This window comes from Saccopteryx leptura, chromosome 9 (genome assembly GCF_036850995.1).
Source record: "Saccopteryx leptura isolate mSacLep1 chromosome 9, mSacLep1_pri_phased_curated, whole genome shotgun sequence".
Taxonomy (NCBI): domain Eukaryota; kingdom Metazoa; phylum Chordata; class Mammalia; order Chiroptera; family Emballonuridae; genus Saccopteryx; species Saccopteryx leptura.
The window spans coordinates 47033836-47052024 of record NC_089511.1 but is presented as its reverse complement, the minus strand read 5'-3'; the positions used below and the strand labels follow the sequence as shown (position 1 = coordinate 47052024).

The 18189-nt window shown below is 43.5% G+C and overlaps 1 protein-coding gene across 1 annotated transcript; it reads left to right on the top strand.

The window, feature by feature from the left end:
• The first annotated feature begins 8289 nt into the window (after positions 1 to 8289).
• On the top strand, positions 8290 to 14347 carry LOC136381017 (cytochrome P450 2A13-like). Its single transcript, XM_066349354.1, has 9 exons — positions 8290 to 8488; positions 8752 to 8914; positions 9735 to 9884; positions 10067 to 10227; positions 10826 to 11002; positions 12001 to 12142; positions 12601 to 12788; positions 13326 to 13467; positions 14021 to 14347. The coding sequence occupies exons 1-9, from the start codon at positions 8309 to 8311 to the stop codon at positions 14200 to 14202; spliced, it is 1485 nt and encodes a 494-aa protein (XP_066205451.1). The 5' UTR covers positions 8290 to 8308; the 3' UTR covers positions 14203 to 14347.
• The last annotated feature ends 3842 nt before the right edge of the window (positions 14348 to 18189 follow it).

The following is an 18189-nucleotide window of genomic DNA, read 5'->3' as shown; positions in this document are numbered from 1 at the left end:
GCTACAGAAGAGTGAGTGACTCCTTACTGAAGCCAGTTACCTTGGGCTCAAGCCAAGGACCTTGGGCTTTAACCAAAAGACCTTTGGCCTCAAGCCAGCGACCATGGGGTCATGTTTATGATTTCACACTCAAGTTAGCGACCCTGCACTCAAGCCGGATGAGCCAGCGCTCAAGCCAGTGACCTCGGGGTTTCAAAATTCAGTCCCCTACATCCCAGTGTGATGCTCTATTCATAGCACCACTGCCTGGTCAGGTTATTGGGAAAATAAACTAGATAATGCATGTAGATTACTCAGCATATTTTTAAGCACATGGCATTCAATACATCATTAACTACAATAAGTAAAATCATTATTATCAGGTGGACATTTATTTTTTTTCCTGCTTCTGTTTCCTCTTCCCAAAGAGCAAGTAGGTTCCTGGACAGAAGGTCTTTGACTTAAATTCAGAATACAAACTTTATAGGGTCAGACACTGAACCATGTTATTGACTTCTATATCCTCAATGCTTATAACTATGGCTTATATACAGTGGATGTTCTATTAATATTTGCTTAATAAATAAACCCCTTGTCCAGACTTTCTCTCCATTTTCCAGTCCCACTCAGAATAGCCTCTCTTCTCCAGAACACAGCATTCCCTAACCCTCTCTCCAGAAAAGGTTATTCACCCAGTCATTACCAATGAACCTCAGGGTCAGAAATTAGGGTCAATATCTCTTGCTTCTCAAAACCATTTCAACCTTCTTATGTGTAGATATAGTAGGTGCTTTTTAAACCTTGCCAGCTAAATTCCACCATCAGGGCCATGTCATGGTTATCTCCATACATTTTTTCTTTTGATTATAATTATATTTTCTCTATCTTCATATGCCTAGAAATTGTAGATTCTTTCCAAGATATTACAAGCGATACCATGTAGAGATTCTGGATTCTGTTATGTGCTTTTGAGGAAAATTGATTTTTGTTTGATTTCGTTTGGTTTCAGGGAACAGTTAACTTGGCTAAGCTTAAATGCTGAACTCTGAAATCTCATTTCAGTTTCTTTGGCCTTAGTAAGCACATTGGAGTCTACTAGAGCATAGGTAGTTTAATTACCAGCAAGAAATTTGGGCAGAGTTTATACATAGAATTTTGGGTTTCCCCTCTATGGCTTCTTTCTTTTTGAGATTCTGCCACCACTACCACCAGGTGCTATAATCACCCTAAACTCTCTACTCTGTTTCTTCAAGTCAGAAAACTACAAAATTTTCATCTGGGTTTTATCAATCCCTGAAGCACTATACAGGACCAACTTCAGGCCAAAAGCTATAATAAGCAGGAAATTCCTTTCTCCCAACCTCCTTCAGTATCTGCTTGATTCTGTTCATTTCCCAGTGATTTCAAAGAATTGCAGTTTTTAAAATATTTTATTCTGAATTTATGTTTGTTATTTATAGGATATTTCATTCAATAAGAGTTACTCAACCATTACTAGAATCAGAAACTCCTCAACCACCTTGTATAGTATGACCCCTCCACTATTATACAAAAGTCCTATCTTCTCTGAGACTGTCTCCTTCATCCCTGTTATCTACCAATCTTTTACCCAAGTCCCACCCTTTTCCTGGGAAAGAGGCACTTTAGCAGACATGGACACGAGCTGTCCAAACAATTAGAAAGTACCCTGACTTTTTCTCTTCTTTGGCCTTCTCCTTCACTGCATTTCAGCCACCACTCCAATAGCCCCACCCTAATCCTATTCACCCTGAAATCTGAAAGACAAACATTTCACTGTGAACAAGATCTCTCAATCTCTCATCCTCCAGTATCACTCATCACTTCACTGCCAGTGGCCCAGGTATTAGCACTGGTTAACCAAGTCCTTAGTTAATGTTCCAGGAAATGCAAAAATGATAGAAGGTCAAGCCTGCTTAAAACTTAAAGGAAAATCATTTTGCAATCTTTTGCTTCAGGCTTATGGGAAGCTTTGCAAGAACAACAGAATGTCAGGGACAGTTTCCTGATGTTTCATGAAGAAGAAAAGTGAGTGTTGGGAGTGCAAGGTGTGAAAAGCATGAAATTCAGTAACACAAGGACATTTCCAGGCTCTAGCTTTAGCTGTGGAACCCAAAGCAACTCATTTTCCATTCCCTGGACCTTATGTAACCCTTCTGGAAAACAGAAATGATTAAAAAACAGCCTCATAGACTTGCTGTGAGGAGTTCAATAAAATCATGTTCATTAAAAACTTCACAAAAAGATAATAAGTTAAATGAATAACATAATTAGTAGTACTAATATATAAGTTTTTTATATACTTAAGTTTAAAACAGGGAAGCTCACTTAAGATCCTTATTTGGAAATGTTTTGAAACTATACTGCTCACAAAAGTTAGGGGATATTTTATCTCTTTGTATTCATTTTGAAATATCCCCTAATTTTGTAAGCAGTACAGTTAGGGGTGATAGTTTCACAACACTGTGAATATACTAAATGTAACTGAACTGTTTGCTTTAAAGTGCTTGATTTTATGTTACATGACTTTCAACAGTTAGAAAGTTATGACCCCAAATTTGGAATGGGGTTATAAATTTCTGGCACACTTGTGGACATGAGCCAGGTTTATCCTGAGATTTTTGAGTCAGATTGGGGACTAGAAGATAGGATGGTGATTGATGAAGTTGGTGGAGGGTACAGAATGTAGCTGTCGAATCCATTGGGTCTGTTTCATACATCTCACATGCCTAGGACTTCGCTTATGTGTTTCCCTCTGCCTGGACTGCCCTTCTCTCTTTCCCTAGTTGGTGAATTCATCCCATGAGACCCAGTTCAAATGACACCTCCTCTACAAAGCCTTCCCAATCCTCAAACTTAGTAGTATATTATTACTAATAATTACTAATTAATACTAATAGTACTGTTGAGGACTCTCCCACTAGAAATCCCTAGAAGCAAGAACTGTGCCTTGTTCCCCATGACCAAAGCTGAACTCATTATTTCTTGCCTCAAACCTGCTCCTGATTTGTGTCCCCAAACAAGGAAATGACACTATCATCTATCCTCCATACTGGACTGCTCCTTCACCCTTACCTCCACACAGCCAACATATAACCAAGTAAGAGTTCATTCTTCCCTCCACATCATTTTCTACCTCGCTTACTCCTCCCCAGCCTCATGGCCTCATCTCCTCACTTACCTGGATGCCTGGAGCAGCCAGCCACCGCCTCATCTCTCAGCTTATAGACTCATTTTCTCCAAAAATCTGATAAATCTTTCTGAAACACAAATCTGACTAATTTATTATTCTGCTTAAAACCTTTCTATAACTTTCTATTGCCTCCAGACAAAATCCAAACACCCCACCAAGTCACATAAGGTTCCATATAGTCTGACTCCTGTTGTTGGCTCCAGTTCATGGGTGAACATGTCCCAGATCTCTACACTCTAAGAGATATTTGAGGCTCTCATCTTTATACAAGCCATTCTTCTGCTAAAAACTCTCCCTCATGGTGCTCCCTGTCCTTCTATGGAAATCCTTTGCCCATTTGGTGCTTAAACCTACAAGGTTGACCAGGTGCCATGTCTGGGCTCCTATAGCTCCCTAGTCCCCTTTTCAAGCCCTCACCCATCTTCTTGTGTCTCTCTATTCCACCATAACCCCTCTGCTGGTGTCCTACATCCCACTCTGACCCTTTGTCTGTTTCTTCTCACCCCAGCAATGTCCATTCTGAGCTGTCACTGTCTTGTATCAATTCTGTCTCCCTTCTGGAGTGAAAGCTCCATGAGATCAGGGCCCAGCACTGTCTTGATGACCTCTCTGTCCTCAGCATCATCTATCTGGCAAATTATTGGGTTCTGTGAACACTAGTTGAATGACTGTTAAATTTGTTGAGTAGCTTAGGAGTCCGGTCGTGGGTGGGAGTGATACTATGAAAAAGAAAACATTCTGAGAGGATGTTTATATTGATCTAATGGGAGTGACTTATCTCAAAATGTCTTATGGAGGCTTTTTCTAGTTAGTGTGAACCTTTAAACTGAGGGAAATAAGTATTTTGAAAAATAAGGGAACTACTTATTTTTGTAAGAAGGAAAAGAGCTGAATCAAGACTGTGATTGAATCCAAACATAGGCAGCTCAAGCAGATCTCAGATGCTCACGTGTGTACAATGTGGCCCATTTTCTTCCAGACTACACCAGATGCACACAAAAACATCCGTACACTCATACACAGTCACCCATTGTACATATATACACACATATCTGAATACACCATCACACATCTGGTTGGATATATGTAGGTGGTGCCCAACAGGCATATCCCAAAGCATGTATTCTGGTCACCCACAGACATACACAGAGATTGGTGTGCACTCAGGCACACTAGCAAAGACACACCAGACCCTGTTGTGCACTCACACAGATATGTATGGAGGAGCAAAAACAGGTATGGATACCCACTTATGCACTAAGTCACACTCTACAAAGACAAGTGCAGGCATGAATTCATATAGCAATGTGGATGCACTAACACATACATGCCCACAGACATCCAAAGCATGTACCAGAATGACACATGTATAGAGATGTATAAATAGGAGAAATATGACGGGAGTATCTAGGAGAAGCCACTGGATACAATGACACAGGCATAAAGAGAACCAGGAACAGCCTGACCAAGGGTGGCACAGTAGATAGAGCATCGACCTAAGATGCTAAGGACCCAGGTTTGAAGCCCCACGTTTGTCGGCTTGAGTGTGTGCTCATGTAGCTCATCAACTTGAGTGCTGATTTGAGTGTGGGGTCATAGACATGACCCCACGGTTGCTGACTTGAAGCCCAAGGTCGCTTGTTGATTTGAGCAAGGGGTCGTTGGCTGGGCTGCAACTCCCTGATCAAGGAACATGTGAGAAAGCAATCAATGAAGAACTAAGGTGATGTAACAAAAAATTGATGCTTCTCATCTCTTTCTCTTTCTGTCTCTCTGTCACTCTCTGTCTCTTTCACTAAAAAAAAAAAAAAAAGTTAGAAAAGAGAGAACCAGGAGCACACCATGAGGTTGAAGGGCAGGCTGACTTGCAGAGAAGGAGAAAGAGAAATAAACAAGGGGATTGAGATAGAGAAGGATAGAGGGGCAATGTTTTGTGCGGGGCTCTGTGCCCATCCAGGACACCCGGAGGCTCTACCCATGACCCACACGTCTTCAGAAACTGCCTGATCTACAATCCCTCCAGGAGGCCACCCAGAAGATCAGTTTCTTATTCAGACTCAGCTGCATTGAGATAAAAACGGGAAAGAGGTTCCCACACAACTTTCTCTTTCTGCCTCCTTTGCCAAAGGAAAAGCTGGGGAAATTTTAGACCAGATAATGTAAAAGCCAGAAGGGGGGTTAGCAAAGCTCTCATCAATCTCCTTCATCTCATGGATTAATAACAAGAACAACTAATATTTACTGAGTATTTTCTGCTACATATATTACATGCATTAACCCACTCACTCCTCACCAAAATCGCCAGAGAGGTGGTGGTACTGTCATTGACCCCATAAACTCAGAGAGATTAGGTTACCTGTTCAAGGTCACACAACAAAGAAAAGATAAAACTAGGATTCCAAATTCATGTGTTCATCTTGCTCTTACCTTGAGCCATCCTCAGACAGGGAAACTGAGAGCCAGTGAGGGGAAGAGATTTGTCTGGATTCAGCACTAGCTATTTCCTTAAGCCTATCCTGGGCCACTGCACACTGGTGTGTGTCCTGCCTCAGGGAGGTAAGGCATGTGATCTCTCATTCCATATTCCTGGATCAGAGACCAGGCCAAACTTGACCTCAAGTAATTCTCCCAGTCTTAGCCCCTCCACACTCCACACTTCCTCATGGCAGGTTGTATAAACCTTCAGGGACCATCCTGATGCCAACTTCACTGAGAAACAAACTACCAAAGTCCTACCTGCCTTCTTTTCAAAGAACAAAAGGAAAAAGGAAGGGTCTAGGCTTGAGGGCAGACCAGGTATAGGGATGGAAACTAGACTTTTGGGGGTAAGCATGCGATAGGGTATACAAATACTTAATTATAATGTTGTACACATGAAAGTTATATAATGTTGTTAGCTAGGGTTACCTTATTTAAATAAAAGACAGTATGTACCAGATTGATACTGGCCAGGCCTGTGCTAATCCTCTTTCCCTCCTCTTTACCTCCAAAACCAACAAACATCTTTTTTTCTCTCTGTTTTGTTCCCTACCTTTTGTTCCCTCCCTACAGGTCTCAGAGTTTAGGAGCCTGGAGTGTTTTGACCAAGATGCATATCCTGGGAGTGCCAACCTCACCCACATGCACTCACCAGAGATTAGAGGTGGCACCTGAGCAAGGTGACCCAACTGTCAGAGCCTGCCCAGTGCCTAGCTGGGGCCCCTCTCAGGCCCACATCGGATCAATCTCAACACTCACCTGGTGCTCAAGCTAGAGCCTGCTGGGACCAACCTCAGAGCCTACATGGTGCCTGCCTTATGCCTTCTGGAAGCCGGCCTCAAGGGATACCTGGAAATACTCTCAGAGACCTCTTGACACAAGATGTGGCTCTATTACTGTTATCATGGTATCAAGCTCACTGTCAATTGATTTTGAATTGTAGTGTCTACCTAGAGACAAGTTTAATGCCCATGTAACACACCTCTCTCCCTAGGGCTGCCTGATGCCAATAGCAAAATCTGCCGATGCTGATGACAATCTCAGCACCCACCTGCTGCTAAACTTGGTCTCCACTTGGCGGCCATGGTGGGCTAGCCTAGTCAATGGAGAAAGAAGGAGAGAGGATTCAAAGTCCAGCTCCATCACCTATTATCTATGGCCTCCAGCAATTGGGTTTATGGAGTCTTAGTCTTCTTAACTGCAAAGTAAGGAAGATAATGACCCAGTCTCATTCTTAAACAGATTGGTAAAATCATGCATACAGACTCAGTCTCCACAATTAGTATTCACCACGGGTAGCTGTCTTTATTATTAAGAATTTCAGTGAGGGAAGGACAGCAGACTCACACATCCTTTCTCTACTTCCTCCCATAGCACCTCAAGACCCACTTCCATTCCGACACTGGAGCTTACCCAAATCTCTCCTGTTATAGTTCCCTCTGCCTGCTAATAGCAGCTCTGACAAGCCAGGAATTGCCCCCAAAGTGGACTTCATGCACTGTCGCATATGACCTTTCTATTGGTTTGAAACTCAATCCCAGAAAGGGCAAATAAAAATACAGAGCAGGAGAGACATGCATATCCCCTGCCCACTCTCTGTTTTCTGTCCTCTTTTTATCCATATATAAAATGAGAAACCTTATCACAATAACAATAGAAATGATACAGTCAACTTAGTGGGCTTCCCTAAGAATCTGGGTAGGGAACCAGTGTGGCTTTCTGTAGAATTATAATTCCTCAGACAGTTGGATATTTTTTTTACTGTATGTTGGTTTTCATTAGAATTTCCCAGGTCCAGGTCCATCCTCCTGTCATCTAGACCATGAGTTACTCTTCTCCAGTTCTGTGGCAGGTTGCACTGAAATGCCACTCTGGTCTTCTATTCCACTCTCTACCATAGACGGACAGTTGTTGACTTCCCAGCACGACCTTGCTTTGACATTCCAATGAAAATTCTGGGAATCAAGAAGCAGTACTGTGTTCAAAACAAAAGCAAGTCCAGATCTGGGGTCATGAGCTGATTCTACAATCCAGCTGGACTTTTCATATATTTCTCCTCCCTGGAAGCCTACATCCACTGCTGCGGTGCTTTTCACTCAAATCCATTCCCTGGAATCTCCCATTCTGAGACCTAGAAACCTATGTCTCTTTTACGTAAAAGACCTCCAAATCCACAGCTTCACAACCTATCTCATTTCAATGCCCCCAAATCTTTGTTTTTTTTTATACTGAAACCACAAAATCCACAACTTTCGGGTCTCTTCTTAAACATTAACTCTCAAACTCAGGGGCTCACTTCTATAAATATTTCAGAATCTTTAGTTCTGAAATTTGTCTACTATTCTTCCAAGTCCACAGCCCTGAACTGGCTCCTCGGGATAGGCCACAAATTCAGTCCTGGGCCCACTTCCTACTCATCTGCCCTGGAGTCTTTTCTTCCTCTGTTGCTGGCTACATCCCAAGGTGGGTGTGAGCAAGGCTGAGGATATAATTGGGAGGTGAAATGAGACACTTATATAATCAGGACTGTTACATAATCAGGTGAAATGAGACAGTTACAAAATCTGCCCTTCCCTTCCAAGTAGTATAAAGGCAAACCATTCCAGCAATCAGCATTTGACCGTCACTGTTAGTACCATCATGATGGTCTCAGGGCTGCTTATGGTGGCTTTGCTGGCCTGCCTGACTATAACGGTCTTGATGTCTGTCTGGCGTCAAAAGATGTTCTGGGGAAAGCTGCCTCCCGGTCCCCCTGCATTGCCCTTCATCGGGAACTACCTGCAGCTGAACACAGAGCAGATGTACAACTCCCTCATGAAGGTAATACAAAGCATAGAGATGGGTGGTAAGGTGGCTCTAGATCATTGTGGCAAGGTCTTGGCAAGGTTGGACGGAAATCTTAGGTAGGGGGAGAGTTGAAGTTTTAGCGTCAGGCTCTTAGCTAAGAAAAATCAGATCTTAGGATGTTCAGTCCCTTGATTGTCAGAGTCTGGGAAAAATGAATCTCAGCCCGTGAGGTCTGAGTACAGAGCCAGTTCAGAGTTGGGGCTGCTTCCTCACACCACCTCCACCTCCTCCATCAGATCAGTGAATGCTATGGTCCAGTGTTCACGGTCTACCTGGGCCGACGGCCAGTTGTGGTGCTGTGTGGATATGAGGTTGTGAAGGAGGCTCTGTTGGACCAGGCAGAGGAATTCAGTGGGCGAGGCATGCAGGCCACCTTTGACTGGATCAGCAAAGAACATGGTGAGGAGGACCCTGGGTAGGAGAATGTTGTCAAGCATACTTGATGGCCTCAGTTTCCCCAGCATTCATCTCCCAACTCACCCACTCACTCAAGGTTTTGGAAGGGTCCTTCCTCTAGTCTCTCTGTCCCCATCCCTGTTTACCCCTTGTCCTCTTTAGCTTGTCTTAGTGTTTCTGCATCTTTCTGCTTCACTCTGCCCATCTCCCAGTTCTCTCTCGCTAGACATCTCTTCTTTCTCTGTATCTCTTAGAAGCTCTTGCGATTTTTGCTTTGGTGCCCTTTTCCTCTATCTCTTTGTTTCTTTATATCTTGTTCTCCTTCTCAGCTTTAGTACTTCCCATGTTTCTCTCTCCCTTTCCCTGCCTTTCTTTTTTCTCTGTCTTAAAATCTCACATTGTTTCTGCTTCAAAATCTCTATGCCACCATCTCCTGGTAACAGTGCTCCTCTCTACAGACCCTCTTTTTGTCTCTGTATGTATTTTTCTCTCTTCCCTGTTCTGTTTAAAAATCCTTTCCAATTTTTACTTCTACCTCCTAGGTCTCCACATCTCTCTCTCTCCCCTTTTTCTCTCCTCTATCTCTTTCACTCTCTTCATGTGAGTGTTCCTGCATCTCTGTTTCTCTGTGCATCTGTCTTTATCCTTTCCTTCTAATTTTCTTTCATCTGTTCTCTATCTCTTTCTGTATTTCTCTGACTCTGAGTGTCTTTCCTTTCTCTCTCTCTCTCTCTCTCTCTCTCTCTGTCTCTCTCTCTTCAAATCTACTCCCTCTCGACCTGCCCCTCTCTGCTCACTCTCAACTCCTACACTCCTTCCCCAGGTGTGGTGTTCAGCAATGGAGAACGCGCTAAGCAGCTCCGTCGGTTCTCCATTGCCACGCTGCGGGACTTTGGCATGGGCAAGCGAGGCATCCAGGAGCGCATCCAGGAGGAAGCAGGCTTCCTCATCGAGGCCCTTCGGAGCACATGCAGTGAGCTGGGGACTCCAGAGTAGAAAGCAATATAAACCCTGCACTGAAATGCACTTTCTGGTTTGGGAAGGAAACTAGGCTGTGGGAGAGCGTTTGTAGAATTCTCAAACTGCCATCAGAACACCAAGTGGAATCTCCCTTAAATCCCTTATCTCCCCAACCCACTCTACTCCACCTCCCAGGTGCCTCCATTGATCCTACCTTCTTCTTGAGCCGAACTGTTTCCAATGTCATCAGCTCCATTGTGTTTGGAGATCGCTTTGACTATGAGGACAAAGAGTTCCTGTCAATGCTGAGCATGATGCAGGGAAGCTTCCAGTTCACAGCTACACCCACGGGACAGGTAACCGATCCCAACATGGCTCCACTGTGACCCTGCCACAACTGCTCCCCTGCACAGACACAGGTGCCCCAAACTCCTATCTTCCTCCAGACAGAGTCTCCTCAAAACCAGCTTCCTCATTTGGGCAACTCAGCAGTTGTGCAGGAACCCAAGACAGGTGCCCAATATTCAGGCTCCAATACCTAAATATATCAACTAAAACTCCCTCTACAGAGAAAGAAAGGGAAGGAAGGGAAACAAAACAAAGGGAAGGGAAGGCAAGGGAGAAGAAGGGAAGGACAAGAAAAGGAAAGGAAGGTAAAGAAAGGAGAAGGAAGGGAAGGAAAAGGAAGGGAAAGGAAAAGAAGTGAAAGAAAAAGAAGGAAATAAATAAATCTGGATAAGTGTCCCAATCCATCTCATCTAATTTTTTAGACTGGGACCCTCATACTTAACTCATGAAAACTAAGACATCTATTTCCATATGGACCCATCTAAATACCTAAACACCTGGACAGGTGCCTTTAACCAGTGCTTCCCTTGCCTGAGACAGGTCCCACTCCCATCAGGTAATGTCCACTAACAGCTGTCCTCTTCCCTTCTTCTCTCCCACCCTCAGCTCTATGAAATGTTCTACTATGTGATGAAACACTTGCCAGGACCACAGCAACAGGCATTTAAGGAGCTGAAGGCACTGGAGGACTTTATAACCAAGAAGGTGGAGCAGAATCAACGTACACTGGATCCCAACTCCCCTCGGAACTTCATTGACTCCTTCCTCATCCATATGCAGGAGGTACACAGTCAGCAGCCAGTGCAGAGAGGTCCCAGGCCAAGAAGATGGAAATCCTGCTGGAAGTAGGGAAGAACAGATGCTCATTCAGATTACTCCTTCCCATCATATTAATCATCACAACCTAAATTATAATTGACCATCAGTGTTGTCTCTACTAAGCCCTCACCCATGGGCAGGACTTGTGTGTACAAATCATAATAACAAGCACATCTATAACAGTATTGAGCACCAGGCTCTGTTTTAGGAACTTTACCATAATCTCCTATTAACACTCACACCAGTTCTTGGAGGAGGCTCTACTATGACTCCAATTTTAACAATGAGGTAACTGAGGCCAAGAGTGTATAACAGCTATGCCTGAGGTCACACAGTGAGAAAGCAGTTGAACCTAGCTCAGACACAGGTCTCTCAGACTCTAAGGCCAGTACATTCAGCCACCATGCTCTTACCTTTCATATCAGAAATGCTGGTGTGAACAGGTGACCTGGCTTTACTATATGACCTTGGAGGGTCCCTGTCCAAATCTGGATGTGAATCTCCTTTCTGTGAAGAAAGGAATATGAAGTTACGGAATATGAAGTTCAAGGTAAAAGGATCATGAAGTGGCTTCAACAAGATTTTTACTGAAAGAATAGGATGCTGTTACTTAAAATTCTGTCTATGTGTCAGAAAATGTCTCCTCAGCTCTCTGACATATTCTATCATGTTCTCTCTGTCCTTTGCACTCACTGTATCTCTCTCTGTTCCTCCACTTCTAAGTATTTCCAAAATTAAAAAATGACAACTAAGCTGATACTTAAAGGCCAGATAATCTGCTGGCTAAAGAACGTGAAAAGAATATTTGGTGCAGAGCCAGGAGCCTGGGGCAAAGGCCTGACAGAATTAGGGACCTCTTCCTACTTTTGGTCTGGTCTACAAGAGATGGGTATAGGGAAAACCCCAGAAAGACCCTGAGAGCATGGGGGAGTGGGCTTGGCTGAAGCAGTCTCTCCTTGCAGGAACAGAAGAATCCCAACACAGAGTTCAATGTGAAGAACCTGGTGATTACAGCACTTAGCCTTTTCTTTGGGGGTACCGAGACAGTCAGCACAACCCTGCGTTATGGCTTGCTGCTGCTCATGAAGCACCCAGATGTAGAGGGTAAGGCTAGAGGGAGCAAGGAAGTGAGGGCCACAGACCCTCAAAATTTCTCTGAGCCACTGCAATGTTCCCACTTCTTTCAAATCCCTGGACCCTCAGACACACACTGCTAACCAGAGCTGAGGTGATGATATTCAGCTAATAGGCACCAGCCAAGTTTCATCAGCTGTTTAAATATTGAAGATATCTGAACTGACTGGTAAATGATTGCTGCACTGAGCCCACTGAGTGCCTATTACCTTCCCCTCCACTCCTCCCTCAGAACTTCCCCCCAAATCTGATGCATCCAGATTAACAGGATCCTGCACCAACAATGCTTAGACCAAACTGTTTTGAATGACCGACAATATGTCACACATGGATGTCATGCATGTAGTACATCCAGTTATACATATTTGGAATATCATCCATGTGCCAAGACCCCTACATACCTAAAAATATTCCCCCTTATTCCCCAGCCAAGGTCCATGAGGAGATTGACCGGGTGATTGGCAAGAACCGTCAGCCCAAGTTTGAAGACCGCGCCAAGATGCCCTACACAGAGGCGGTGATTCACGAGATCCAAAGATTCGGAGACATGATCCCCATGGGATTGGCCCGCAGAGTCACCAAGGACACCAGGTTTCGGGAGTTCATCCTCCCCAAGGTGTTGCTTTTGCTCATCTTACCTGGACCTCTAACCTGCTCCCTGTTACCCAGCACCCCATCTTCCTGAGAATCTTCCCAGCCCCTGTCCCACTACCCCAACCAAAGACTTACCCTATCATGTGTCCCTTCAGAGACACTCAAAATTCATACCTTTCCAAGGCCTCTTGCCTCAGGGGATATGAACCGCATGTCCCCCAAAACTCCTGTCTCAAGAGACATGGACCTCACTTCCTCAAGACTTCCTGCCTTAGGGACACAGACCCCATGTTCCCCAAACATCCTTCTTTGAGAGACATGAACCCCTTGTTCCTCAAGCCTTCTGCCTGAGGAGACACAGACCCCATGTTCCCCAAACTTCCTGTCTCAGGAATGTAGATGTCATGCCCCTGTACATTCCTCCCTCAGAGAGGACCCTGCCTCTCCTGCCTCCCACTTCTCCTCACCTAGAGCATCCGAATCCTCCTTTAAACCTGTGCACTTTCAGCATACCCTTTCTCCCTCCACTGTATCAAATGCCCTTTCTTCTCCCCAACAGGGCATTGAAGTGTTTCCTATGCTGGGCTCTGTGCTAAAAGACTCCAAGTTCTTCTCCAGTCCTAGAGATTTCAACCCCCAGCATTTCCTAGACGAGAAGGGGCAGTTTAAGAAGAATGATGCTTTTGTGCCCTTCTCCATTGGTAAGAGACCGCTGTCTGTTGCCAAGTCACCTGTCACACCAACAAGGACCTCTATCATCCCAGCTCCTTTCTCTGTGATGTAGCGTAGTATCTTCCTCCAACTTGAAAGTTCCTCTAATGATACTCCCTACAGCCAACCAACTGCAATCCCCACAACTACTAAGATCTTAAGCCTAGAAAAAAAGAAGAGGAGTGACTGTACCCATTTCAGGGATGGTAAAAAGCAAGGCCCATAGTGAGTCAGAGACTTGTCAAAAGTCAGTTAAATTCTTCAGATTCCTACAAAGAAGATGATAGCACAGTGGCCATATTGGGTGTTTGGGAGAAAGGGTCATCTAGCATTCCCATTGCAACAGCCTGGTATGGTATTCCCCTTCATCCCATGTACAAGGGAAACTGAGGCTCAGAGAGAATTAGAGACTTCTCTGAAAGTCTCTCAAGCCACCATATTCCATCTCCTCCTCCCTGAAAGAATACAGGTGGGCATCGGGAAAGGAGACAGGTGGTGGTGGGAGCAAGCCTCATTCCTGTATTTCTTGCCCTGTCTTTTCAGGAAAGCGGTACTGCTTGGGAGAAGGCCTGGCTAGAATGGAACTGTTTCTCTTCTTCACCATCATCTTGCAGAACTTCTCCTTCAAGTCCCCTCAGTCAACCCAGGACATTGATGTGTCTCCCAAACACGTGGGCTTTGCCACCATCCCACCAACCTACACCATGAGCTTCCTGCCCCGCTGAACCAGAGCTGCCACAGAGCAGAGTTAGTGGGAGGAGCAAATGGAGAGGGCGGGGCCTTAGAGGGGCAGGAGGAAGAGGCTCAGAGGAGCAGAGGAGCTAAGGAAGGGGCTGGATTGGAGGAAAGGAAGGTGCAAGATGAATAGAAGAGGAAAAAGAAACAGAAGGGCTGTCTGTTCACATTATTAGAGAGATAAATTCTTCATAGCTGGGAAGAGGGGAAGAGAAACCTTACACTATACTGTGAATGATAATAATAATAGATGCTATTTTTTATTGAGAAAATACTCTGTGTCAGCTTTTTGCTAAAAGCGTTGCACTTTCACCTCCCGTAATGCTTATAACCTATGTGACCAGAATGGTGTTCATAAGCATTTTACTGGTTACACAGCTGAGGGTCAGAACGTTTACGTCTCTACCTGAGATCCCACAGAACACAGTAAGAGCCACCACCATGGCTGGTTTGCTCAGTGGATAGAGCATCGGCCCAGCCTATGGATGTCTGGGGTTGGATTCCTACTCAGAAGGAATACATACAAGAGAAGCAACCATCTGCTTCTTTCCTCCTTTCTCTATTTCTTCTTTCCCTCTTCCCCTCTCGCAGCCAGTAGCTGGATTTGTTCAAGAGTTGGCCCGGGCTCTGAGGATAGCTGGGTTATCTGAGTGTCAGCTTCAGTCACTAAAAATAGCTCCACTGAGCATGGCCCCAGACAGGGATTACCTGGTTGACCCCAGTCTGGGTGTATGCAGGGGTTTGTCTCACTATCTTCCCTCCTCTCACTTAAAAAGAAAAAAAAAGTGCTCACCAATTACTGAACACAGATATGTGCAGGCATGGCTGTACATAGCCCATTGTCCTTTGGGTAGGTTTTAAGAGGCAAACCTTTCCCTTTCCTCAAGGGAAAAATGACAACTTAATATATTATTATACAATATGAGCGCTGTCCAAGGATTTTCCCCGAGTTATGACAGGCAGCTTAGCTGGCTTCACTACATACACTTGCCCATTCATGCACACTCTAAATGCCAGGGCATCCATCACATCCCCACCAAATAAAATGGGGTCTGATCAGAATGAGACAGGAGAACAGGAGCTAGACCTCTTAGTGAATTGGGTGTGGGAATCACTTTGGTGAATGCTGTGAAAACTTTGGTTATACAAAACCTCTTAAAAGTCAACAATAAGAAAACAAACAGTCCAGTTTTAAAATGGGCAAGTGATATAAACAGACACCTCATCAAGGAAAATATTTATATAATAAGCATATGAAAATATATTGACCAAACATTGGTATGTAAAGACACATGCACCCCATGTTCATCACAGTGTTATTTACAGTGGCCTAGACATGGAAATAACAAAAGTGTCCTTTGGTAGAGGATTGGATAAGGAAGATGTGGTACATATATACAATGGAGTACTACTCAGCCATAAGAAATGTTGATATATTGCCATTTACAACAACATAGATGGACCGTGAGACCATTATACTGAGTGAAATAAGTAAATCAAAAAAAGCTAAGAAGCCTGACCTGTGGTGGCGCAATGGGATAAAGCGTCGACCTGGAACATTGAGGTTGCCAGTTCGAAACCCTGGGCTTGCCTGGTCAAGGCACATAAGGAAGTTGATGCTTCCTGCTCCTCCCCTTTCTCTCTCTCTCTCCCCTCTCTCTAAAAATCAATCAATAAAATATATATATTTAAAAAAAAGCTAAGAACTACATGATTTCATTAGGTGAGATGTAAAACTGAGAATTCTGGACATAGATAAAAGTTAAGTGGTTACCTGGTGGAGGGGATGGGGTGAGGAAGTAAAGAGGAAAAAATATAAGGTGACAGAAAATGATTTGGCTTTGGGTGATGGGTATACAACATAATCAACAGTTCAAATGCTATAGAAATGTTTACCTGAAATATATGTACTTTTTAAAATTTTTTTTAGTCTTATGCAATACAGGCTTTTTATTTATTTTTTTGAAAGTCTTTTTAAAATTTATTGTATGTACATGAATTCAAGTGTCCCATTGATATAGCATCCTCACCCTCCACCCCCATGTCTTTATTTATTTTTTTATTGATTTTAATTTATCATGTTTACATAGATTGAAGTATCCCACTGAATACATCCTCCTCACCCCTGTGTTACCCTCAACATTGCCTTCCTCCCCTCCCCTCATTGCCCTCTCCCCTTCCCTCCAGGATTTGCTTTTCTGCTCTCTATAACACTGTGTTATGTATATATAATTTCACCAATCTCTTTTCCTTCTCTGATCCCATCCTCTCATTGCCTATCCCTCTGTCCACTTTTCCCCTAGTTTCTTTGATCCTGCCTCTGCCTCTATTCCGTTCCTCAGTTCACATTGTTCATTGGATTCCTCAAATGAGTGAGGTCATATGATATTTTTCTTTCTCTGCCTGGCTTACTTCACTTAACATAAAAGTTTCCAGCCTGACCTGTGGTGGTGCAGTGGATAAAGCGTCGACCTGGAAATGCTGAGGTCGCCTGTTCGAAACCCTGGGCTTGCCTGGTCAAGGCACATATGGTAGTTGATGCTTCCAGCTCCTCCCCTCTTCTCTCTCTCTGTCTCTCCCCTCTCTCTGTCTCTCCCTCTCCTCTCTAAAATGAATAAAGAAAAAAAAAGTTTCCAGATCCATCCATGTTGTCACAAAAGGTAAGATTTCCTTCTTTTTAATGGCCCCATAGTATTCTATTGTGTATAGGTACCACTGCTTTTTAATCCACTCATCCACTGACAGACACTTGGGAGCTGTTTCCAGATCTTGACTATTGTAAACAATGCTGCCATAAACATTGGGGTGAATTTTTTCTTTTGAATTCATGATTTGGTGTTCTTAGGACATATTCCTAAAAGTGGGATGGCTGGGTCAAAAGGCAGTTCCATTTTTAATTTTTTGAGGATTCTCCATACTGTTTTTCCACAGTGGCTGAACCAGTCTGCATTCCCACCAGCAGTGCAGAAGGGTTCCCTTTTCTCCACATCCTTGCCAGCACTTATTGTGTGTTGTTTTGTTAATGAGCGTCATTCTGACTGATGTGAGGTGATAACTCATTGTGGTTTTAATTTGCATTTCTCTAATAATTAGTGATGTTGAACATTTTTTCATATGCCTAATGGCCATCTGTATATCCTCTTTGGAGAAGTGTCTATTCATTTCTTTTGCCCATTTTTTGATTGGATTGTTTATCTTTGTGGTGTTGAGTTTTACAAGTTCTTTATAAATTTTGGTTATTAACCCCTTATCAGACGTATTGTCAAATATGTTCTCCCATGGTGTAGTTTGTCTTTTTATTCTGTTCCCCCTTTGTTCTGTTTACAGCAGGCCCCTTAACATTTCTTGCAGCGTCAGTTTGGTTGTAGTGAATTCCTTGAGGTTTTTCTTGTCTGAGAAGCTTTTTATTTCTTCTTCAATTTTAAACAATAGCCTTGTTGGATATAGATGTCTTGGTTGTAGGCTCTTGTTCTGCATTACTTTGAATATTTATTTCCATTCCCTTCTGGCCTCAAGTGTTTCTGTTGAGAAGTCTGATGTCATCCTTATGGGGGCTCCTTTGTAGGTGATTGACTTTTTTCTCTTGCAGCTTTTAATATTTTTTCTTTATCTCTTAGCTTAGGTATTTTAATTATGATGTGTCTTGGTGTAGGTTTCTTTGGGTTTCTCTTTAATGAAATTTTCTGTGCTTCTTAAATTTGTGTGACTTTTTCCTGCCTCAATTTAGGGAAATTGTCAGCTATGATTTCTTCAAACAAGCTCTCTTTCCCCTGTTCTTTCTCTTCTTCTTCAGGAACCCCTATGATGTGGATGTTGTTTCTCTTTACATTGTCACAGAGCTCTCTTAGAGTTTCCTCAGACTTTTAGAGCCTTTCTTTTTGCTGCTCTGCTTTCATTTATCTTGACTTCTGATTTGATCCTCTGCTTCATCCAGCCTGCTTTTAATTCTAGTGTAGTCTTCATTTCTGATATTGTAT

Coding starts and splice junctions, on each gene's coding strand:
- LOC136381017 (XM_066349354.1), top strand. CDS start 8,309: ATGATGGTCTCAGGGCTGCTTATGGTGGCTTTGCTGGCCTGCCTGACT. Junction 10,228..10,825: donor CAGCTACACCCACGGGACAG/GTAACCGATCCC, acceptor TCCCACCCTCAG/CTCTATGAAATGTTCTACTA. Junction 12,789..13,325: donor GGGAGTTCATCCTCCCCAAG/GTGTTGCTTTTG, acceptor TCTCCCCAACAG/GGCATTGAAGTGTTTCCTAT.